We start from the raw sequence: 24,969 nt of genomic DNA on the forward strand, positions 1-24,969 counted from the left end.
TCCACATACACACCACAGCATCTCCCTATTGCCCTCCACATACACACCACAGCATCTACCCATTGCCCTCCACATACACACCATAGCATTTCCTCATTGCCTGCCACATACATACCACAGCATCTCCCCATTGCCCTCCACATATACACCATAGCATTTTCCCATTGTCCTCCACATACACACCACAGCATCTCCCCCATTGACATCCACATACACACCATGACACTCTCCTCACTGACTTTCACATATACATGATAGCATATCCCCTCCCATTGACCTCTATACACATACAATGGCACCCCCCACATTCAGCATACAAACACACAGAAATAATAAATAAAATAATTTTTGAAAGACAAATTAGAAAATTATGTTACAAAAAGAATTCTGACAAAAACTCCATTATTCAGGTTAGTCACGGGAATAATACCTAACATGCACCTATAATAAGGTCACATTTAGCTGTTTCTTCTCAAACTACTTAATTCCAAATCAATAATATTTGAGGTTTCCCATCATTTAAACGTGCAAGTAAGTGTTCCCTACTGGTCCATTTGCCATAGTTTTTCTACATAAGACAATGGAGACCCTAGATTTTTGTCAAGCACAGTGTTCCCTTTGTCTCAGATGTGAAGACTCATTACCCTGTTGAGCATAGGGGACATATAAAAAATACTAATGGTGTGGAATATCTTTGATGACTCATTTAATTTTTAAGATTGGGAATGGTGAAACTTACACTTCTTTTCAGTCTAGTTGTGCTGTACAGTGAGAGAATTTGCCAGTTTATAACTTTTATAACAGAGAGGGAGATATCCTCAGAGAGCAGGAAGAGGAGGAAGAAGAGGAAAAGGAGCAGAAGGAAAAAAAAACCACTTCCTTTCCTCTTCTTCCTCCTCTTCCTCTTCCTCCTCCTTCTCATCCTCCTATTCTTCCTGATGTTCCTAAATAAACAAGGAAAGGATTCATTGATTTGGGTATGGAACTGAAAAGGTCCTGACCATGAGAAAGAGGTGGTGATGGCAAACAGGAACTTACAGACATGCTTTTGATGGGCCAGGAAAAAAAAAATGAGCCAGCCACCATTCCTCAGTGGATCTGTGAAACAGTTCAAGGACAGAGGACTCCCCCTGGCATTAACATGAGGCACCCTGCAATGTTGTGTATTTCTATTAACTATTATGAGAGAGCTGTTGTTGATCCCCCAAATGAGCTGCACTTGAGAGGTTCGAAGCCTGAACTCCCTGCTTGTTAATTAGTTGCACACTTGGCAAAGAAATAGCAGTGGCTGTTGGGTCTTTTTTTTTTCGTTTTAATCTTGCTAAAATTCTTCAAACCGTAGGCCTCCAAAAATGAAAGTTTAAATATCTTTTTGTGGAGAAAACCACTCCCCTTCCACTCCTTGCTTGGTCCTTTTGGCCAGGGCAGACATCTGGCTGGTCTACTCCATGAAGACACCTTATCCTAAAGCAGCTGCTGAGGAACCATGGCACTCAGAGCTGCTGAGGAACCACTGCACTCAGAGCAGCAGGATTCCAGGATCCCAGAGGAAGCCTGAGTCCCAGGAGCTCTTCCACCCAGGAGCTCAGGATCACAGGATCACAGAGACATCTGGACTCTGAGGAGTTCTGACACAAGCAAGATAACTGGAAAGACAGTCTCCAATCAGAGACAGTGAGTGCAGGTAGCAATAGAGTTAACCAGATGGCAAAAGGCAAGCGCAAGAACATAAGCAACAGAAACCAAAGTTATCTGGCATCATCAGAACGCAGTTCTCCTACCAAAGCAAGTCCTGGACACCCCATCACACCTGAAAAGCAGGATTCAGAATTAAAATCACTTTTCATGAGGATGATAAGAGAACTTTAAGAAGGACATAAACAACTCCCTTAAAGAAATTCAGGAGAGCCTTCCGGTCTGGGCCCGAGCACTGAACAGATCCCAGGCACCCAATCTCATAAAACCCAGAGGAAGTGGGCTTCCCAGAAGCTCTAACCCGGGCAGCATCTTAGGTAAGGAGACAGCAACACCCAACCCAAACAGGGAGTAACTGGGACCCACTAGGACCCAGGAATTCACTCCTGGCCCAGAGCACTGGTTCCTTCTGGTCTGTGCCCAAGCACTGAGTAGATCTTGGGCCCCAGCTCTAATCCTAGTACTAACACCCGCCCCACACAGTTCCAAAACAACCAATATAATAGGAAAGACAGGCTCCAGTCAGAGACAGGACAGGTAGCGCTAAGGTGACCCAGATGGCGAAAGGCAAGCACAAGAACATAAGCATCAGCAACCCAGGGTACTTGGCATCATTAGAACCTAGTTCTCCCACACTAGAAAGTCCTGAATTCCCCATATCACCAGGAAAGGAAGATTCAGATTTAAAATAACTTCTAATTATGATGATAGAGGACTTTAAGAAGGACATAAATAACATTCTCAAAGAATTTGAGGAGAACAAAGATAAACAGGTAGAAGCCCTTAAAGAGGAAACACAAAAATCCCTTAAAGAATTAAAAGAAAACACAAACAAATAGGTGAAGGAATTAGTCAAAACCATACAAGATCTAAAAATGGAAGTAGAAACAATAAAGAAATCTCAAAGGGAGACTACCCTGGAGATAGAAAACCTAGGAAAAAAATCAGGAGTCATAGATGCAAGCATCACCTACAGAATACAAGAGACAGAAGAGAGAATCTCAGGTGCAGAAGATACCATAGAAAATACTGACACATCTGTCAAAGAAAATGCAAAATGCAAAAAGTTTTTAACACAAAACATCCAGGAAATCCAGGACACAATGAGAAGACCAAACCTAAAAATAATAGGTATAGATGAGAGTGAAGATTCCCAACTTAAAGGGCCAATAAATATTTTCAACAAGATTATAGAAAAGTTCCCTAACCTAAAGAATGAGAAGCCCATAAACATACAAGAAGCCTACAGAACACCAAATAGACTAGACCAAAAAAGAAATGCCTTCTGTCACATAATAATCAAAACACCAAATGCACAAAACAAAGAAAGAATATTAAAGACAGTAAGGGAAAATGGCCAAGTAACATATAAAGGCAGACCTATAAGAATTACACCAGACTTCTCACCAGAGACTATAAAAGCCAGAAGATCCTGAACTGACATCATACAGACCTAAGAGACCACAAATGCCAGCCCAGGCTACTGTACCCAGAAAAACTCTCAATTACTATAGGTGGAGAAACCAAGGTATTCCATGACAAAATCAAATTTACACAATATCTTTCCACAAGCCCGGCATTACAGAGGATATTAGCAGGAAAACTCCAATAAAAGGAGGGAAATTATACCCTAGACAGAGCAAGAAAGTAATCCTCTTCCAACAAAAGAAGATAGCCACACAAAGATAATTTCACCTCTATAAACAAAAATAACAGGAAGCAACAATCACTGTTCCTTAATGGCTCTTAACACCATTGGACTCAATTCCCCAATAAAAAGACATAGGCTAACAAACTGGATACGTAAACAGGACCCAGCATTTTGCTGCATACAGGAAACCCACCTCAGTGACAAAGACAGACACTACCTTAGAGTAAGTAAAAGGCTGGACAACGAATGTTCAAGCAAATGGTCCTAAGAAACAAGCTGGAGTAGCCATTCTAAAACCTCCAGCCCGAGAACACAAAGGGAGGGACACATGGCTCCACCTGTATAGGTAACTGAGAGTGGCCTTGTCAGGCATCAGTGGAAGTGGAGGGCCTTGGAACCCAATACTTTGGACTCCCTAGTGTTGGGGAATTTGAGAGCATGGAAGCGGGAATGGGAGGATGGTGGGAGCACACCGTCATAGAAACTCCCAGAATAATATGGATTAGATATGATAGAGACAGGCCACCAGAAGACTAGATTCCAGAATTCAAACAAAAAAAAATCTTGATACTAAAATTTGAGAATTGTATATTGCAGAATACACAATCTTGGTGTATCTACTCATAAAGCAAGCTGAGCAGAACTGCTCGAACCTCTGATGTCCTGGAATTTCAGCTGGATTCAGTGAAGACACAGATGTCAGAGGCTTATCAGTTTACTCTTCCTCCTGCCCCTCTTCTAATATTTCAATGCCCATAATCAGCTTGAAGAAGTTAATGAAGAGTCGGTGCCCCTATTCTCTGGGCTTGGGGACTGAGGTAGTTAATATTGAACTGTATTTCTAGGGAAAAATAGTGGTTTTATTGGAACAGGGAGGAATAGCTAGGATTTATTGCATAGCCATAACATATTAGTAGAAATCTGTATAATCGTTATTAAGCTGAAGTTATAATTTCTTAAATGGTGCAAAATTTACTTTGATTTCAAATTTAAGGTTTTCATTGATATGAGTTTCTTATTGACATAGAAGTGAAATTGATATTGTTACTCTCATAGGCATTGTTCATATATAACACATTTAGGAATACAAGGCTTAGGCACCATCCTTCTTTAACTTTTTTTTAACTGATTTGAGATGGTTAGCCTGTGAGTTAAGGGCCTATAGCAAATTCATGGCTCTGAGTTTATTGTTAGAGTGTTTTCTATATTTTATTTAGAAATAGCTGAAAGGAGTTAACAGACAACAGTCCAGATTGTCTTACATGAATAGTTGGTATTCAAAACATCAGAAGTCCACAGAATTGATGTTACAAACATTTCTGCATTAAGGTTCATTTTGATTAGAGACCTATCTGCTCCTGACAGCTTCCTGTCTTAGATTCTAAGAAGAAATTGAGCTTCTTTGGAGTTACTCCAGTTGTGGTGAGACAGCCACTAGGCAAGAAATTGCCTCTTTTCATCTACAGACAAATTACTGTCCTGAAAAGGACACACTTGTGGAATAGTTGACTGATTGTATCTGCCAAGACAGAGTAATCAGCCCTTAATAATTCTGCATCACTAGGTCTGTCAGATGATCCTGAGCCAGAAGGCTGAAGATCAGATGCTCCAACATTTTGTAGTATAAGGACTGTCCAGGTGTTCAGGAGTCTCTATAAATTGGCTAAGTTTTAGAAGCTATGCTTTGTGCTTTGCATAATTTCAGTTAATTCAGTCATTCTGGATTTCTGATGGGGTTGAAGACTTATAGTCTCATAGCCAATCCCTGCTATTTACTTTGGGAGAAAAGACTTGAGAGGATGGTTTTCAGCTGACATTCATTCTAAAACCAAGAAAAAAGCCAGGTTCAGAACTAAGTCTTTTAGTTAGGAGAGATGACAGTGGTTCTGGTTAGTTAACAAAACGATGTACTGGGTATTGGGTCTTTCTTGTACCTTACTGATACAAATTGGTATAGTTATACTCTAATTGTATTTTGAGAGAAAAGTTTTATCTTAACAGGAAGGGTGATATGTAGGAGGAGCAATGGTGAGAGGAGTAAGTAGAAGAAGAGGAGGAATAAGGAGAGGAGTAGGAGCTAGGAGATGAGAGAGAGAGAGAAAGAGAGGGGGGAGGGGAACATGGAAACTGTCTCTGCCAGTCAGAGATAGTTGGTATCTAGGTTGGGTATTGTGATTGTATGGTTATCTTGTTATTCAGCATTACTTAACTTATAAAGCCATTGATTAACATTTAAAAATAAATAAATAAAAATTTTAAAAAACGAAAGAAATACAGAACACAGATAAACAGGTAGAAGCCCTTAAAGAGAAAACACAAAAATCCCTTAAAGAATTAAAAGAAAACACAACCAAATAGGTGAAGGAATTAATCAAAACCACACAAGATCTAAAAATGGAAGTAGAAACAATAAAGAAATCTCAAAGGGAGACTACCCTGGAGATAGAAAACCTAGGAAAAAAATCAGGAGTCATAGATGCAAGCATCACCTACAGAATACAAGAGATGGAAGAGAGAATCTCATGTACAGAAGGTACCATGGAAAACATTGACACAACTGTTAAAGAAAATGCAAAATGCAAAAAGCTCCTAACCCAAAACATCCAGGAAATTTAGGACACAATGAGAAGACCAAACCTAAGGATAATAGGTATAGATGAGAGTGAAGTTTCCCAAATTAAAGGGACAGTAAATATCTTCAACAAAATTATAAAGGAAAACTTCCCTAACCTAAAGAAAGAGATGCCCATGACATACAAGAAGCCTACAGAACTCCAAATAGACTAGTCCAGAAAAGAAAATTCCTCCTGTCAAATAATAATCAAAACATCAAATGCACAAAACAAAGAAAAAATCCTAAAAGCAGTAAGGGAAAAGGGTCAAGTAACATATAAAGGCAGACCTATAAGTATTACACCAGACTTTTCACTAGAGACTATGAAAGTCAGAAGATCCTGGAATGATATTATATGGACCCTAAGAGAGCACAAATGCCAGCCCAGCCTACTATACCCAGCAAAACTCTCAATCACTATAGAAGGAGAAACCAAGATATTTCATGACAAAACCAAATTTACACAATATCTTCCCACAAATCCAGCCCTACAAAGGATAGTAGATGGAAAACTCCAACACAAGGAGAGAAACTACAACATAAAAAAGCAAGAAAGTAATCTTCCAACAAACCCATTAGAAGATAGCTACACAAAAATAATTACACATCTAATAACTAAAATAATAGGAAGAAACAATCACTTTTCCTTAATATCTCTTAACATCAATGGACTCAATTCCCCAATAAAAAGACATAGACTAACAGACTGAATACATAAACAGGACCCAGAATTTTGCTGCATATAGGAAACACACCTCAGTGGCAAGGACAAACACTAACTCAGTAGAAAGGGCTGGAAAACAATTTTCCAAGCACATGGTCCCAAGAAACAAGCTGGAGTAGTCATTCTAATTTCAAATACAATGGACTTTCAACCAAAAGTTAACAAAAAAAGATAAGGAAGGACACTTCATACTCATCAAAGGAAAAATCTACCAAGATGAACTCTTAATTCTGAATATCTACGTAAGGGCACCCACATTCATAAAAGAAACTTTGCTAAAACTCAAAGCACACATTTCACCTCACACAATAATAGTAGGGGATTTCAACACCCCACTCTCAGCAATGAACAAATCATGGAAACAGAAACTAAACAGAGACCCAATAGAATTAAAGGACATTATGAACCAAAAGGATTTCACAGATATCTATAGAACATTTCATCCTAAAACAAAAGAATATACCTTTTTGTCAGCACCACATGGTACCTTCTCCAAAATAGACCATGTACTTGGTCACAAAGCAGGCCTCAACAGATACAAAAAGACTGAAATAATCCCTTGTATCCTATCAGATCACCATGGACTAAGGCTGATCTTCAATAATGACAAAAACTATAGAAAGCCCACATACACGTGGAAACTGAACAATGCACTACTCAATGATGACTTGGTCAAGGAAGAAATAAAGAAAGAAATTAAAGACTTTATAGAATTTAATGAAAATCAAGACTCTTCATACCAAAAGTTGTGGGACACAATGAAAGCAGTGCTAAGAGGAAAACTCATGGCTCTAAATGTCTACAAAAAGAAACTGGAGAAAGCATACACCAGCAAATTGACAACACACCTGAAAGCTCTAGAACAAAATGAAGCAAATACACCCAAGAGGAGTAGAAGGCAGGAAATAATAAACTCAGGGCTGAAATCAATCAAGTAAAAACAAAGAGAACTATACAATGTATCAACAAAACCAGGAGCTGGTTCTTTCAGAAAATCAACAAGATAGATAAACCCTTAGCCAGACTAACAGAGGACACAGAGACTATATCCAAATTAAGAAAATTAGAACTGAAAAGGGAGACATCACAACAGAAACTGAGAAAATTCAAAAAATCATCAGATCCTACTATAAAAGCTTAAACTCAACAAAACTGGAAAATCTGAATGAAATGGACAATTTTCTAGACAGATACTAGGTACCAAAGTTAAATCAGGAGCAGATAAACCTTCTAAATAATCCCATAACCCTAAAGAAATAGCAGCAGTCATTAAAAATCTCCCCACCAAAAGAAAAGCACAGGACCAGATGGTTTTAGTGCAGAAATTTATCAGACCTTCAAAGAAGACCTATTCCACAAAATACAAACAGAAGGAACACTACCCAATTAGTTCTATGAAGCCACAATCACACTCATACCTAAATCTCACAAAGACCTAACAAAGAAAGAGAACTTCAGACCAATTTCCCTAATGAATATCAATGCAAAATACTCAGTATAAATCTCACAAACCAAATCCAAGAACACAACAAAATGATCATTCACTATGATCAAATAGGCTTCATCCCAGACACATAGGGATGGTTCAATATACAAAAATCCATCAACATAATCCACTGTATAAACAAACTCAAAAAAACACGGGATCATTTCACTGAATTCTGAAAACGCATTTGACAAAATGCAACACCTCTTTCGTTTTAAAAGTCTTGGAAAGATCAGGAATTCAAGGCCCATACCTAAACATAGTAAAAGCATTATATAGCAAAACCAGTAGCCAACATCAAACTAAGTGGAGAGAAACTTGAAGCAATCCCACTAAAATCAGGGACTAGACAACGCTGCCCACTCTCTCCCTTTCTATTCAATATAGTACTTGAAGTTCTGGCTAGAGCAATTAGACAACAGAAGGGGGTCAAAAGGATACAAATAGAAAAGGAAGAATTCAAAATATCAGCATTTTCAGATGATATGATAGTATACTTAAGAGACCCCAAAAATTCCACCAGAGAATTCCTAAGCCTGATAAACAATTTCAGCAAAGTGGCTGGATATAAAATTAACTCAAACAAATCAGAGCCTTCCTCTACTCAAAGGATAAACAGGCTGATAAAGAAATTAGGAAAATGACACCCTTCACAATAGTCACAAATAATATAAAGTACCTTGGTGTGACTCTAACCAAGCAAGTGAAAGACCTGTACGACAAGAACTTCAAGTCCCTGAAGAAAGAAATCAAAGATCTCAGAAGATGAAAAAATCTCCAATATGCATGGATTGTCAGGACTAACATAGTAAAAATGGCTATCTTGCTGAAAGCAACCCACAGACTGAATGCAATCCCCATCAAAATTCCAACTCAATTCTTCATAGAGTTAGAAAGAGCAATTTGCAAATTTATTTGGAATTACAAGAAACCCAGGATAATGAAAACTATTCTCAACAATAAAGGAACTTCTAGGGAAATCACCATCCCTGACCTCAAGCTGTATTACAGAGCAATAGTGATAAAAATTGCATGGTTTTGGTACAGAGACAGGCAAGTAGATCAATGGAATAGAATTGAAGACCCAGAAATGAACCCACAAACCTATGGTCACTTGATCTTTGACAAAGGAACTAAACCCATCCAGTGGAAAAGAGACCGAATTTTCAACAAATGGTGCTGGTTCAACTGGAGGCTTGATTGTAGAAGAATGCAAATTGGTCCATTCTTATCTTCCTTTAAAAAGATCAAGTCCAAGTGGATCAAGGACCTCCACATAAAACCAGTTACACTGAAACAAATAGAAGAGAAGGTGGGGAAAGCCTTGAACAGGTGGGCACAGGGGGAAAGTTCCTGAACAGAGCATTGATGGCTTATGCTCTAAGATCAAGAATTGACAAATGGGACTTCATAAAATTTCAAAGCTTCTGTAAGGCAAAGGACACTGTCAATAGGACAAAAACAGCAACCAGCAGATTGGGAAAAGATCTTTACTGATCCTACAACCGATAGAGGGCTAATATCCAATATATACAAAGAACTCAAGAATTAGACTCCAGAGAACCCTATTAAACAATGGGGTACAGAGCTAAACAGAGAATTCTCAACTGAGAAAACTCAAATGGCTGAGAAGTACCTAAAGAAATGTTCAAAATCCTTAGTCATCAGGGAAATGCAAATCAAAATAAGCCTGAGATTCTACCTCACACCAGTCAGAATGGCTAAGATTAAGATCTCAGGTGACAGCAGATGCTGGATGCTGGCAAGGATGTGGAGAAAGAGGAACACTCCTCCACTGTTGGTGGGATTGCAAGCTGAAACAACCACTCGGGAAATCAGTCTGGCATTTCCTCAGAAAATTGGACATAGTACTACCTAAGAACCCAGCTATACCACTCCTGGTCATATACCCAAAATATGTTCCAACAAATAACAAGGACATATGCTCCATTATGTTCACAGTAGCTTTATTTATAATAGGCAGAAGCTGGAAAGAACCCAGATGTCCTTCAACAGAGGAGTGGACACAGAAAATGTGGTACATTTACACAATGGAGTGCTACTCAGCTATTAAAAACAATGAATTCATGAAATTCTTAGACAAATGGATGGAATTAGAAAATTTCATCCTGAGTGAGGTAACCCAGTCACAAAAGAACACACATGGTATGCCCTCATTGACAAGTGGATATTAACCTAAAAGCTCAGAATACCCAAAATACAATTCACAGAGCACCTGAAACTCAAGAAAAAGGAAGATCAAAGTGTGGATGCTTCACTCCTTCTTGGAAGGGGGAGCAAATACAGAGACAAAGTGTGGAGCAGAGACTGAAGGAGAGGGCATCTAGAGACTCCCCACTTGGGAATCCATCCCATATACAAACATCAAACCCAGACACTATTGAGTTTGCCATGAAATGCTTGCTAACGGGAGCCTGATATAGCTGTCTCCTGAGAGGCTCTGCCAGAGCCTGACAAATATAGAGGTGGATGCTTGCAGCCAACCATTGAACAGAGCATGAGGTCCCCAAACTAGGAGTTAGAGAAAGGACTGAAGGTGCTGTAGGAGGTTGCAGCCCGATAAGAAGAACAACAATATCAATCAACCAGATCCCCCTGAGCTCCCAGGAACGAATCCACCAACCAAAGGATACACATGGAGGTACCCATGGCTCTAGCCGCATATGTAGCAGAGGATGGCCTTGTCAGACAACATCAATGGGAGGAGAGGCCCTTGGTCCTGGTAAAGCTTGATGTCTCATTGTAGGGGAATGCCAGGGCGTGGATGTGGGAGTGGGTGGGTGGGTGGGTAAGCACCCTCATAGACACAGGGGGAGGGAGGATGGGATAGGGGGTTTCTGGAGGGGGAACTGGGAAAGTGTGATAATATTTGAAATGTAAATAAATAAAATATTCAATAAAGTAAAAAATAACAATAAAAAGTAGGAACACTACACTAAAACACAGGTAAAAAGAAAGAAAAGAGGGAAATACTTCAGAGAGTAAGGCAAGAATGGAGGTTGCAGATCTGAGGGAATATATGGCATGAAAGGTACATTTAAAAGCCTTAAAAATCCTAACAGGTTCAAAGGAAACTTCATTTCCCAAAATTTAAAAGGGCAGAAGGGACAAATGGCTATCTGTAGTACCTATTTGTATATCAAATTGCATACTGTCCTCCAGGCTCCCTCAGTATCACAAGTACCTGTTATAGATTTCAAAATCTGTGCTAGCATCCTCTCTCTTCTCACAGTCCCCTCCCCAGATTTCCCCAGTTCACAGGCTGCCTTCCTCCCAGCCACTCAATCATTCCCCTGTGTAAGCTCTGCTTTCTGTTTCTCCCTCTCCCTCTCTCTGTGCTCCTTCCTACTGCTTCCCTCATGGCCAGCTCCAGTCAGTCTTTCTCTGCTCTGGATTCTTCCAAATATCTGTCATATATACAATAAAAACCCTACCCAAAATGTAAAAAAAAAATTAAAAAGTATGACTTTCATCTAAAGTCATCAATTTAGTAAATCTGGCATAAAAAATAATCTATAATTGAACAATAATATCATAATTATTAACATGTAATTTTCAAACATAATACTAGTATATTAGTGTAGAAATAAATTGATATTTCATCCCCTGTATTTTATCCTCAATTAAGGCATTTGGAAACAAATTGATAGAAAATCATAACGGGTAAAATGAAGGGGATTTAATCCCGCATAGGAAAAGGAAATAAACAGCTTTAACTTTGCACCTGAAAAACATGGTCAGTGCAGTAATTATTTAAATACTTGGGAAAAGGTGCAGAAAATTTATCTAAGTCAAGAAACCTATGTGTTTCATGTTTATTTTTGCCACATTTATTAAAAACATTCTGACTTTTATTAGCTAATAAACTATATCTTAACATTATTACAAAATATTAAACCCAGCCTTTAGTCACCTAACGCTCTATTTGCTTCTCTAAATATGGATATATCGTTATATACAGCGGATGATATATAATAATTTCTGTATGTGTTAGATGATCTAAGCAGGCATGATAATAAAAATGATTACTTTTTATGTTTGTTACTTTTCTATACTGCAATAAACACCATGACCAAGACAACTTACAAATGAAGAAGGTTATTTTACTTATGATTCCAGGGGAACAAGAATCAATGATATCAGGGCATCCAATAATCTAAGCAGAACATCTGGAGTTGTTGAAGTTGAAAGTTTACATTGTAAACTGCAAGCAAAGAGCCAACTCAAAGGGGCAAATCTAAAAACGCTCAAAGCTAGCCTCCAGAGACATGCTTTCTCCAGCAACACGTTTTCTCCAGCAAGGACGTATCCTGAACACGTCCAACAGTGCTGCCAACCGAGAGTGACACATTCAAATACTAAGACTGTAGGAGACACTGCATTCAAATCAATACACCCATATATGTGAAAAAGGAAGACATCTATAGAAAGAACCCATCAAGGAGATGAGAAAGTAATGATTCAATAAGAAACAGCAAAAAGAGCTTTTTATAATAATAAAATTGACAGAAACATACACGTGCCTTTGTGCCCTTGGACTTAATACAATCCTTCTTTGGCGTAGGACCTTGAGTTGTGATCATCTTTGAAGTGACTGATTCTAATGAACTCCCATAAAATCGTTGAAAAACATGATACTTCTGCAAATGTTTAAGATAATAAGGGTCTCTTTTGGCTGAAAAAAGAAAAAACATATAAAATTTCTATGATTTCTTAGTAGTATCTCTCTAAATCTTCACACCATTCTATATACAAGCAGTATTCTTTCTATTATAGAACAATAATTTTATATAGTCAGTTTGGTCAGAGAAGGTATCTGAAATTAGGCAATCTCATCCATAGAATAACTTTTAACATATCTACAAAAGTGACAATTTTTAAACTTCTTTTTTATTTTGTCTATGGAATTAATCCAAGTATTCTACACACACAGATTAAGGTCTCTACCATTGATCAACAACTCCCAGCAGTTCTAACACTTCTAAGACAATTTTTCATAGCCTACTTCCAAAAGAAATACCAAGAATGTTGTTTTAATTTTATTGATTAAATATGTTTTTTGACAATTCATATATGTATGTAATGTACTCTAATTACTTACTGTCTTAGTTAGGGTTTCCATTTCTGTGAAGAGACAACATGACCAAGTCAACTCTTACAAAGGGCAACATTTAATTGGGGCTTGCATTAATGAGCCAGCTTGTCACAAAGATGCAAAGGCAAGCAGATTCCTGAGTTCAAGGTCAGCCCCTGACACAGCAAGGTCTACCTTGGTGTGATAGAAATGGTAATTTCAGGAATGGGTCCCATGCAGCTAGTTTATCTTCCATTCTCAACAGAGACAAGAAGATCTCTGAATTCTTTTGCAATGTTAAAAGAAAATGTGTGCTTGCTGTTTAAGAATCAAAGTGCTGGGGTCCCAGGATGCTGATTCACAGAATCATCAAAAGGGAACCTGGAATAAATAACTGAATTGATATGTAAATAAACAACTGGGCATTTGGTCTGCATGAGATGAGCTGGCAGAAAGTGATAGCAGTTCTTTAGAATTTTTCTCTAGCAAGAGCTGAGCTGTCTGAAGAGCTCTGGAAAGGAAATCAGCTCTTCAAGAATTTTCTAACAAGATTTCTGATTTGGTCAGTAGATCCAGTAACTTTTTAATAGCAGCTTTTCTGTCTTTGGTGAGGAAATTCAGGAATTATCCAGATAGCTTTTAGAATTTTTCTAGCAGAGACAGCTATCTCAACCAGAGAGCTTTTATAATAGGGGAAAAAAAAGCTGTCTAGAGCAGAACAGAGGGGGAGGAGGGGGATCTGGAAAGCCATCTCAGCAGAACCTAGGCTGCCAGCTTGTACCCACAATTTGACTTCCAGTTATTATTTTCACTGCTCCCAAATAACCCTTCTCTCAGAACCCCTCTTAATGCTGCGACTGGTCCCTGGCATTTCATGGCCACTAGTCCTCAAGACCTGGATCAAAAGACTGTGTCTTCCAGCCTTAAGATCTGGATCACAGGGTCAAAAGACTGTGTTTTCCAGCCTTAAGATCTGGATCACAAGTGTGCCCTTCATTTCTGGATTGTAGTTCATTCCAAATGAAAACAAAAACCAGGTAATAACATCTGACATGACATAACTATTCCTTGTTCTACTGCAAACACAAACAACAAGCTTTGCTGGGTGAGATCTTGCATTGAGATCATCATCAATCCCTTAATCTGTTTACCTCCTTGAATTTAGGATTTAGCTCAATTTCACTTCCTGGTTCCCCTTGATTACTTGAAAAATACATTTTGTACTTTTTTTTTTTAAGCTTGCTATGCTTGGTCAAAATGCTTTTCATGAGAGTAAATCAGAAGACAAAGTCTATTCTGAGCATTTGTGAGACATCCTTTGTCCATGAGATTAATCTGAGCTTCACCTTAGCCTCAGACAGACTCTTCAAATAAGGGCAAAAGCAGCAACATCATTCTTCACCAAAATATCATAAGAATGATCTCCAGAGTTCAAATCACCCTCAGCACCAATGTCTTTCATATTCCTACTAGGATGACCCATTAAGTCTCACTTTAAGCCTTCCATGGCTTTCCAAATCTAAAATCTCAAAATCTACATTCCTTCAAACAAAAACATAGTCAGGCCTATCACAGCCATACCGACTCCTGATATCAACTTTTGTCTTTGTTAGGGTTTCCATTGCTGTGAACAGACACCCTGACCAAGGCAACTCTAATAAAGAACAAGATTTACTTGCAACTTGCTTACAGGTTCAGAGATTCAGACCATTATCACCAAGGCAGGAAGCATGCCAGCATCCAGGCAGGCATGGCATTGGAGAAGAAGTTTAGGGTTCTACATCTTGTTCTCGATGCATCTAGGAGAAGACTGACTTCCAGGCAACTAAGGGAAGTGTCTCAAACCCCAGCCCCAAAGTGACATACTTCCTTCAAGAAAACCACACTTACTCCAACAAGGACACGACTCTTAATAGTGCTACTCCCTGGGCCAAACATATTCAAATTACCAGGCGTACACCTATTCTCTTTTATATTCTTTTTACTCTGTCATCTCTCCTATCTTCCTAGAAGTCTCTTTTCCAAACTCATACCTTTACATTTTGATTCATGACCCATTCATTTTAATCATGACTATTGGTTTGTCTGTGGGTTTGAACAACTATCAATAGTACACAACTGAAAATAATTACTGCCTTTCCTCCAGAATCCATCAATATCCAATAGTTCAGCTGTGATGAGTAGGGCTCCATGAGTAACCTTCCAGGTGGTTGATTTTTGTTTTCATTTTTGTTTTTTAATACAGACTGGAACAATTTCACAGTTTGCACCCTGTGAATAAGCTAAAGAAGGCAGAATCAAGAAGACCATCTACTACATTCTGGTTTCTTCAATTACTATGTAGGAAAATATAAAGCCCTTATCCTGGGCAATAAATCACTGTCATAGAGCTGTGAGCTTAATCTCCATATATTAGACTTCAAAGAACATCCAGATTCCTTAAACTACAAACCATCTTTCCTTAACACAGTGACAAGCTCATGAGACAAAGATCACATATGCATTCCTCTCCCTAAGACACCTACAACCTCGGTATGAATAACCAACCACCAGGAAACAAAGTGATAATTCCCTGTTAACATTCTCCCTGTTGTCCATCTGAATGTCTTAATGACTGTTCTTCTGCAAAACTTTTCATTTGTGTTCATAATATATTTCCCTTTTAAATAAAGGGCAGAGTGAAGTAGATTTAAATTCTTTCAGCTGAATCTGCAAGCTCACCGTCAAAATTGTCTTTTGTCCTGTCATAATCATCACTGAGGGGTCGGTGGGAATGCCAGTGCACAAGCTCATCAAATTCCTTATGCTTCACCAGTGATGTAACAATGGGGTCATCACTGGAAGACAAAAAGAAAGGCATACTTCAAATTTCACACCTCCAAATCCAACACCATGTAAAACTTTGAAAACTATAGTTCCTTATTCTTTTCCTGGGATACAACATGTGTGGTAGAATCCAAAGAGCATTTTATTAGAAGTTTCAGAAACCAGGACTTCCTCATGTCTCCAACGCTCTCAAACATTTCCTGTTTCAATCATAATGATGAGGAGCTTTGTTCTCCAATTAAAATCATACAAATGTCATAAAGAAGGTCAACAGACAATATGTTGAACATACAATCTGCTGTCTTAAATGTGCCATGTTTCTGGAGTTTATTCAGGAAAGGTTTTCTCAAAGAACCGTTAATAAATAATGTATCCATTCCAAACAGGTATTTATGAAAACATATTTAGGCCTTACCTCTTTAGGAAAGGCAAGTCTTTCAAAATGTCCCCAGTAAATTCATCAACTAAATTACATGACATTGGAATAAAACCTAAATTGGGCATCGTCTCCTGGGAACGTTCTGTAAATGAAAAAAATTGTCATGAATTTTGATGTGAAATTTTCAGACAGGAAGACAATAATTGTTTTCCAAATTTTCACATTTAAAAACACTTTATATTTACTTCATTTGCATTTTATATTCTAATTCCAATTCTGCACATAAAGCTATTTCCCACATTGAGTCGTTTGGAACATAGTAGAAAATAAATAAATAAATTCTAAGTAAATACATCAGTAGGTTAAATAGGTAGGCAGATGGGTGGCTAGATAAATAAACTGATAGATATAAAGCTAGATACATGATGGTGGTAAAGATGACAGATTATTAATAGATGATAGATAAATAGTAGATAGATAATTCCTGAGGCACTTACTTTCAAATGTTTAAACCTTTCATCATTGTCTACTAAGAGATAAGGAATCTAAAGATAGCAATTTGAGAGACCACATACACAATGTCAAAAAATGAAATAGAAAAGAGAGGAAAACAAAGGTTATGTGATTGATATTATTACACTACCCCCTTTGAACTTCCTTCTGGTTTATAAACAATTATGTGTAATAACAGGTAGACAGATGACAAAAATGGTAAGACAGAAAGACAGGCAGGCAGACAAGCAGACAGACAGATGACAGATTGATAGATAATAGATAGATAGATGGATGATAGATGGATAGATAGATAGATAGATAGATGATAGGTAGATAGATAGGTAGATAGACAGACAGACAGACAGACAGACAGACAGATAGATAGATAGATAGATAGATAGATAGATAGATAGATAGATGATAAATAGATCAGAAGCATTTTGTGGCTGTTATATGGACTAATGAATAATCTTTATTTAACAAAATCATAACTCTGCTAATGTTCTCTGTTCCTGTGTTTGCCGAGACATCTTTTGTATCAATTAGTTTAAGTACTATTCTCCTTATTATCCAGAAATCAAGCCAGAACCAAGAGAATAGCCCTCAGCCAGAGTTATAATAGAAACTGGAGAATACTCTAGCTCTCTTGTTCATCACAGAAGATGCTTCCAAACTAGTGTGTACTCCATCCCAAGATTCCCAATGCAATCTACCTCCTGTCTTCCTAAGTAGAGACCTCAAGAGTAATTTACTATGCTCCAGACCCAGTGTGACTCCTTTCACCTCTGTTCATTACAGGCTGGTCAAGGGGGAGCTAACCTTTGACTTATGTTCTTATTGACTTGGACTGTGTGAAGGCTGAGTTCCACCACCACCTGGCTCTGGCCGTGGCTCCTGTGCCTGCTCCCAGGGAAGACACAAGCATCTTTATATCTGTAGCTTGCAGTGATTTGGGCAAAAGCTTTCTAAAGGGACTGCTGGCTTCTTTTTATTCTTCAGACTCTCTTCTTCCCCTCCAACGCACGGCTACGGGTTGCGTTTGTTACTATATAAGGCAGATGCTGAGTATGGAGCCACACTAGACTCTGGCTTAAGTGGTTCTCAGCTTCCCCAGAGTTACCTTGCTGGCTTCTCCCATTCTATTGTTTTAAGTGGAACTATCTTCATGTAAGAGAATCTGAGTGTCTTCCATCCACCATTATTACACAAAGAAAATTTTCAGTTGACAAAGGTTATATTGCTAGAAATAGAATTCACTCAGATCTGTTTTTTATTTTTAAATTGGCAAACTTATTTACAAAAAACCATACAAGTTTTCAATATGAGTCAAAGCACACACCACCACATGAACACAACAACTATTTAAAACTCATAAATGCTAGAGAATTATATCTACTTGGAGCTTTTACATTTTTTCCCTTAAAAATTAAGTTGAAAATAAATTACCTTTGATTGGTGACGGGGTCTTTTCAAGAAAATGAACTTTTGTTGTTCTCAAAGGAATTGGCTTTCCCACATCAAACTTTCTGACCAACTCTGACACAGTGTCCCAGAGATGTACATACTCTTTCATGATGGCATCTCCTACCTCCAAGCCTGGATCATAATTAAAAATAATTAGTATTAGGAAGCATTGACTCATGCTTAGAAGCACACACATACACATACACACATCTTCATTTAAGTTACCTCACTCTGAAATATGAGGCAAACAGTGGAATTTTCAGACTGAATCTAAATGAAAATGATCACTCTGTGGACAATATCCCTGATGCATCTTAAAACTGATCTTGCTTTTCTGTTTGACAACTTAATGCTTAAAAATGTCTTAACTAATAATAACCAACAGTAAAGATTTATATTAAGATAATAAAAATATTATACAACACATAAACTTGCATCCAGTAGCATTAAATAAAACTAAAACAAAAATTAGCAAAGAATCATTAGTTTATAAGTAGCTAATTTATTCTAATGTATAATGATGGAACAATATGAAGGAACCAAATCTTGATGTAAAAGATATTTCAATAACACTCAAGTACTATTGTCTCAAAGTGTGTCTTATTTTCCACTGACTATAAAAACACAACAAAAATTATTCTAACAACAAAAAAAACTTACACAAAGAAAGTGTAGGATTATTGTTTATCTTTTGAAAAGACTTAAAAATCTCTAAATATCTAATAATTTATTAATGAGAGTGATTCAATAATAAACAGTATACGCCACATGTGAAAATGAACTGTTATGAATTATTAAACACATAAATACATACTTTTAACAAAAATACTTATGGAATAATATTAAGTTGAAAAATATTTGGATTACTATATTCACTTTGATTACCACTAAATAAAACTTTTAAACATATAAAGACTGGGAAACTCAAAATTAATTATTATTTATATAACAGACACTTAAGAAATGGTTTGACAGAGACCCACTGCCAAATATTAAATGGAGCTTGGGAGTTTTATGAAGAGTTGGGGAAGGATTGAGGGTCCCAAAGAGAACAGGGACTCTACAGAAAGACCAACAGAGTCAACTAACCTGGACCCTTGGTGGCTCCCAGAGATTGAATCACCAAAGAGCAAGCACAGCACAGGCTGGACCTAACCCCGACCCTTCCCCTCTCCCACATATATAGAGGATATGCACCTTTTTCTTCATGTGGGTCCCCCAACCACTGGAGTGGTATGATCCCTGAATCTGTTGCCTACCTGTGGATTCTGTTCCTCTAAGTGGGACACCTTGTCTGGCCTCAGTGAGAGAGGAGGCACTTCGTTCCACAGTGGGGGGTAGTGGTAATACCCAGAGAAGGGCTCCCCCTTCTTAGAGGAAAAGGGGAAGGAGGAATGGGGGAAGGATCTTCCTGAGGGGGTAATGGAGAGGCTGATATTGGAATATAAAGTAAATAAATAAAATTTTTAAAAAACCAAATGGTTTTGAAGATTTAAATCTTTTATGAATTTTCTCTCTAAATGAAGGTGATATTTATTATATAGTTCATTGATACCTTTTGTATTTTCATTTTCATAGTAAAAAGCAATATTCTTTAACAAAGGCTGGTCACTTAAGTCAGAAATGTGAAGTAAATTCAGACTCCAAGATTCAAACATATTCACATTACTTAGGATGAAATACTCGCACCACTTTTTCTGAAAATCAAAAGTAAAACAAAGTTATTGACAGCTTTTATACCCACAGTAGTATAGAGAGTGACTCCATTTACCTCTCTAATCCTAATGAAAGGCAAATGGAAGGACTGCACCAATTGTCATTAGCGATGTAAACCCATTTAAGCTGAATAAGGACTATGCCTTGCTCCTTAAAAATTGAAGCACTGCATACAATAAAAATTGATTCAAAAATGAATTTAAAGTGGATTGTGGCCATGCTGCAGTCCCAGCACTTACGAGGCTAAGGCAGGAGGAGTGCTGCAAGGTCTTAGCCAGTGTATGCTATATAGTCTGTCTCAGAACAAGCTCAGCTACACAGTGAGACCTTGTCTCAGAAGAAAAATTCTTTTTCTTTTCAATGTGCCTCTTTACTTAGGCTTCCTTATTCACCTTTGGGCTGTCAAGAGTTGGGCTCCCACGTGTTATGGAAAGCGTTAAACCTTTCAAACTCAGATATTCCCGTCTACCCACACTGATGGTTTATTCACCTGACTTAAGTTTATGCCGTGATGTTCCATTTTAGTACAAACAGAATGGCTGCACAAAGAGCACTTACTTCAGGGCATGGTAGATGAGTCTTCTTCCATGATATAGTTTAGGTGGTCAAAATGAGAGCCTCTTGTTTGAGGTCTCCTCACCCACTCTCCCCTTGATTAAAACTTAATTGAGATCCATTCCATGTGAGAGAGCTAACCCTGACACTCTTAATGATACTCTGCTATGCTTAGAGACAGGAACCTAGCATAATTGTCTTCTGAGAGGTTTCATGAAGCTGACAGAGGCAGAGACTCACAGCCAAACATCAGGCAGAGCCCAGGAGTCTTGTGGAAGAGTGGGGGATAGAAATGAGCAATTCACTGGGGTTAAGGACACCACAAGAATACCCACAGAATCAACTAACCTGGGACCATGGGGCTCAGAGCCTGGGCCAGCAACTGGGAGCATGCAGGAGTTGTACCCAACCCCTCTACACATTTGTAGCAAATGTGCAGCTTAGTGTTCATGTGGTTCACCTAACAAGTGGAATGGGGGCTCTCTCAGTCTCTGTTCTCTGCCATTGGATCCCTTCCCTCCCTACTTGGACTGCCTACTTTGGCCTCAGTGGGAGAGGATATATTTAAGACATGCTTGGACTAGATGCCACAGGGTGGGGTGGTACCCAAGAGGAGCTCCCCATCTCTTGGGAGAAGGGGAGAAGGCAATGGAGGGAGGGATTTGTAAGGGTAGGACTGGAAAGAGAGGAAGAAGGGGAGCTATAATAGATACATAAAGTGAATTTAAAGAATAAAATAACAATTTAGTGCTTCCCAATGTGAAGAAGAAAAAGAAGCTGCTATTTGTGATCAGGTACCTCCTTCTAGACCATCTTAGAACACTGCCAAATATTTAAAGATTCTTATAATGTCTTTTGACCTAAAGCACTTCTTTGTGTATTAAAAAAATGTCAAAAATTCTTCACAAATAACAGCTGTACATAGAAGGCATTAATTCAAGTCTGTGTTACATGTACAGTATTCACACTAGCTCCAGATTTCAATTACAAAACTATCACTTTAACTGAGAAATAAGTTTATAACAAAAGCCAAAGTACAATACTACTGCCATAATGTTTACTTTAATTACAGACATCAGTAGAATTAATATATTAACCTAAAATGACTCATAATAAAGTGTTTAAAAGAAAATAGGACCCAGAAGTAGAGACTTCCTGCCTTTCATCAGTAACACATAGTCTGCTGCCTTCTGGGGACTAACAAAGCATCTAGAGAAATATGCACCTATGGGGTTTAGGACACAGTGTTTCCTTTTAAAAATCTACAGCATCTACATAGAGCCATCTTTACCATGTCTTGTATTTACTGCCCCATAGAACTCTTTAAAAATTCCATTACAACAGCTATGAATGTTCACCAGTGTAGATATTCCATATATTCTGACACTCTTTTGTATGGTTATAGGTATGGTCTGGGTGTGTGCAGGTGTGTGAAGGCAACAGAATGACCTCAGGAGACATCCTCCTGGTATAGTCTGTTTTATGTATGTGACAGGGTCTCTCCTTGGCCTAGAACTTGACCAAGTAGGCTAGATGGCCAGTGAACAATCTTTCCATCTACCTATCCTTAGCATTACACGTGAGCATCACTGAACCCGATTTGATTTGTACACACTAAAGATCACAGAGTTAGGCTCTCAGGCTTTTGAAGCAAGTGCTTTACCAACTGAACCATCACTCTTGTGCCCTATACATGACCTTCAGTTTCCAACCCCAGTCACATGGTGCTAAGATAGTAAATGTAATACAAGCAATATCAAGTAAAAGTAATGTAACCTAATCACCTTTTTATTCGCACTCAAATCAATACACCTCATGAAGTTCCCCCACATCTCCCAAGCTGGACTTTGACAGGAGAACTATCCCTCACTGACTAAGAAAGGGACACTCACCATGCAGCTGAGCTGCCTTCATTATGCTTAAGTCACTCCTCAGTATGCTACAGAAGAAACATCCTCAGAGACTCAAGTATAGAATGCTCAATAGTCCCTTCCCTAGTCTCTAACGCCATCAGCAGTTATGTTGGCAAACAGTCCCCTAATTCCCCCAAATCCAGTTTTGTATCTACACTATGTGGTCTACATTACAAGTCAAAAAATGAAAGTGCCATTAGCGTGCTTAAACCCATTTAGTAGTTGCCCAATGAACTTACAGTGAACTTATGTATCCCGACCTATCAGCTGCTACATAACTTGTTCCTCACCTCCACTTCATCACCAAATCCATTTTCTTTTTGTCCCTTGATATACTTAATGGACCTCAGTTCCTTGACCATGCTATCTAGCTTCAGGACAATCACATAGACTGTTTCTTCTCTAAGAATATGGTTTCTCTCTACCCTGCTAACTCCTACCCATTCTTCAGTATTTGGGTCACATAACTTCTTAAGAGAAACCCCTGCAAACTTGGTTAGACCTTTTCATTATCAGATTCTAAAATACTCTAGCTCTTCCTTCATGGTAATTTTTCAATGTGCCTTCTCTATAAAATGTAGCTGTCTGAAAGAGTTGGGTATGCATCATGAAGAGTGGTTTCCTCACTCTGTCCTAGGTTGGAAGAGCATATTTCCTAATTCTACTGGGCATAAGACACGTTCCTTGACTAGCTCAGGATCCTAAAATAAAGTACACATAGCTAATTCATATATATACATATGTACATAGAGAGAGATATAACTATTGGAAAGAAAATACGAACATGTAAAGAGAAAAAAAATTATATGGATACCCTTAGCAACTTTACTCCTGACAGCCCAAAGTGAACAGGGAAACCTAAGTAAAGAACAGAGGCACATTGAAAAGATGAAGGACTATATAGATTTTGAGATTTTGGACCACAATGGGAGGACACAATCAATAGTAATTTAATAGATATTTCTTGAACTCATAAGAAAAAGAAAGACACTAAGCCACCAACCAGGCAGCACATACTAGCTGATATGAGGTGCACCCTCACCCCCCCACACACACACACATACATACACAGCAGAGGACTGCCTGGTCTGGCCTCAGTAAAAAAAGACACACCTAATCCTTGAGAAACTTGAGGCCCCAGGGAGTGGGAAGGAGACGGGGAGGAGGAATGGGATGAGGAATAGTCAGAGGATGGACCAGGAGAAGGATAACTACTAGACTGTAAAAATAGATTAAAAAAAATAATAATTGTGGGACCATGATAGGATAGCTTAGGTTTTGGTAGAATCGCTGGCTGGAACTAGCCTGGAGACCCAACAGGGCCTGTGAGGGACGGGGCATCTATTCCAACGTGCTCCCAGAATCCAGGCTACTGACACGTGGCGAAGATCTCCTTTAACCTGTACCATTCAGTCACATAGGCCAATTCAGCCCCTCACAAAGAGCACAGGTAGAGGGCATGACTACAGGCCTCAGCCTCAAGAGATTTACATACTAATGAGATACCTGAAGGCCAGAGGGCGTAGCCAATTAAGCATTCCTTCTCAGACCCTCCCCCTTCTCCCTCCCTATTTAACTCAGGTCTGCCCTGAATTTCACGGGGGTGGGGGTGGGGATGGGGGGGTGTGCATCCAGATCCAGCTACCATCAGCCATGAAAATAAAGCCTGTAAAACTCATGGACTTTCTCGTATCATTGGGGCCACACTGTAAGGAACCGTGGAGAAGGCCATTAATGAGCTGCTGTAGTCACAGTTGCTGTACTCCCCTGAGGACCTCCCTGTGTTCCACCACAGAGGCCCGCCTCTTCAAGCAAGCTAACCGGGCCACTCGAGTCTGCCAAGTGAGTATATTAACTGGATCTCTTCTGCAGGGTATTTCCAGGGTCCCTTTCTTCTCTCACCCCCCTCATTTCTCTCCGCTGTGGGCCAGCCAGTTGCACACCCACACGCCCCCAGTCTTGGTCCTTCCACGGCCTCTCAGCAGTGTCTGAGAGCCCAAGGGCTTGAGACCAGTTGGTCCTCATCCGCCTCCTGGCCCAAGGATCCCCAATCCAAGAGCTCTGCACCCCCCCGCAGAACTTCAGACTGAGTGAGAACTCCCCTTGCCAGGTGGAGCCTGTAGTGCCAGCCCGATGCTACATGTGGAGTGAACTCAGTCAAGATTCTCATGCTCCAGTCTCCTTGGAGATGTGGGAATCACAACAGCCCAACAAGATTCAAGAACTCAAGTTCATGACCACGCATTAGCTAATCATTCCCCGCAAATAAAAATAAAATAAAATAGAATAAAACAAACTTGAAAAAAAGAATTTTTCTTTTGAGACAAGGTCTCACTGTGTAATTGAGGTTGTTCCA

The 24,969-nt window shown here is 38.8% G+C and overlaps 1 protein-coding gene across 8 annotated transcripts in view; it reads right to left on the minus strand.

Annotated features, from left to right (window-relative positions):
• LOC114612741 (probable ATP-dependent RNA helicase DDX60) overlaps positions 1-24,969 on the minus strand; it is a 146,498-nt gene that overhangs the window by 88,269 nt on the left and 33,260 nt on the right. For 7 of the 8 annotated variants that reach the window (XM_028757764.1, XM_028757766.1, XM_028757763.1 and 4 more), the window contains 5 exons: positions 19,985-20,126; positions 18,412-18,561; positions 16,507-16,612; positions 15,987-16,102; positions 12,709-12,866 (listed from right to left, as the gene is read on the minus strand). In XM_028757764.1, coding sequence (XP_028613597.1) covers positions 12,709-12,866; positions 15,987-16,102; positions 16,507-16,612; positions 18,412-18,561; positions 19,985-20,126 — 672 coding nt within the window. The remainder of the gene's footprint in view (positions 1-12,708; positions 12,867-15,986; positions 16,103-16,506; positions 16,613-18,411; positions 18,562-19,984; positions 20,127-24,969) is intronic. The other variant, XM_028757765.1, reaches the window with a different exon arrangement.

The sequence above is a fragment of the Grammomys surdaster genome, unplaced genomic scaffold, assembly GCF_004785775.1.
Source record: "Grammomys surdaster isolate TR1022 unplaced genomic scaffold, NIH_TR_1.0 126182, whole genome shotgun sequence".
Taxonomy (NCBI): Eukaryota; Metazoa; Chordata; class Mammalia; order Rodentia; family Muridae; genus Grammomys; species Grammomys surdaster.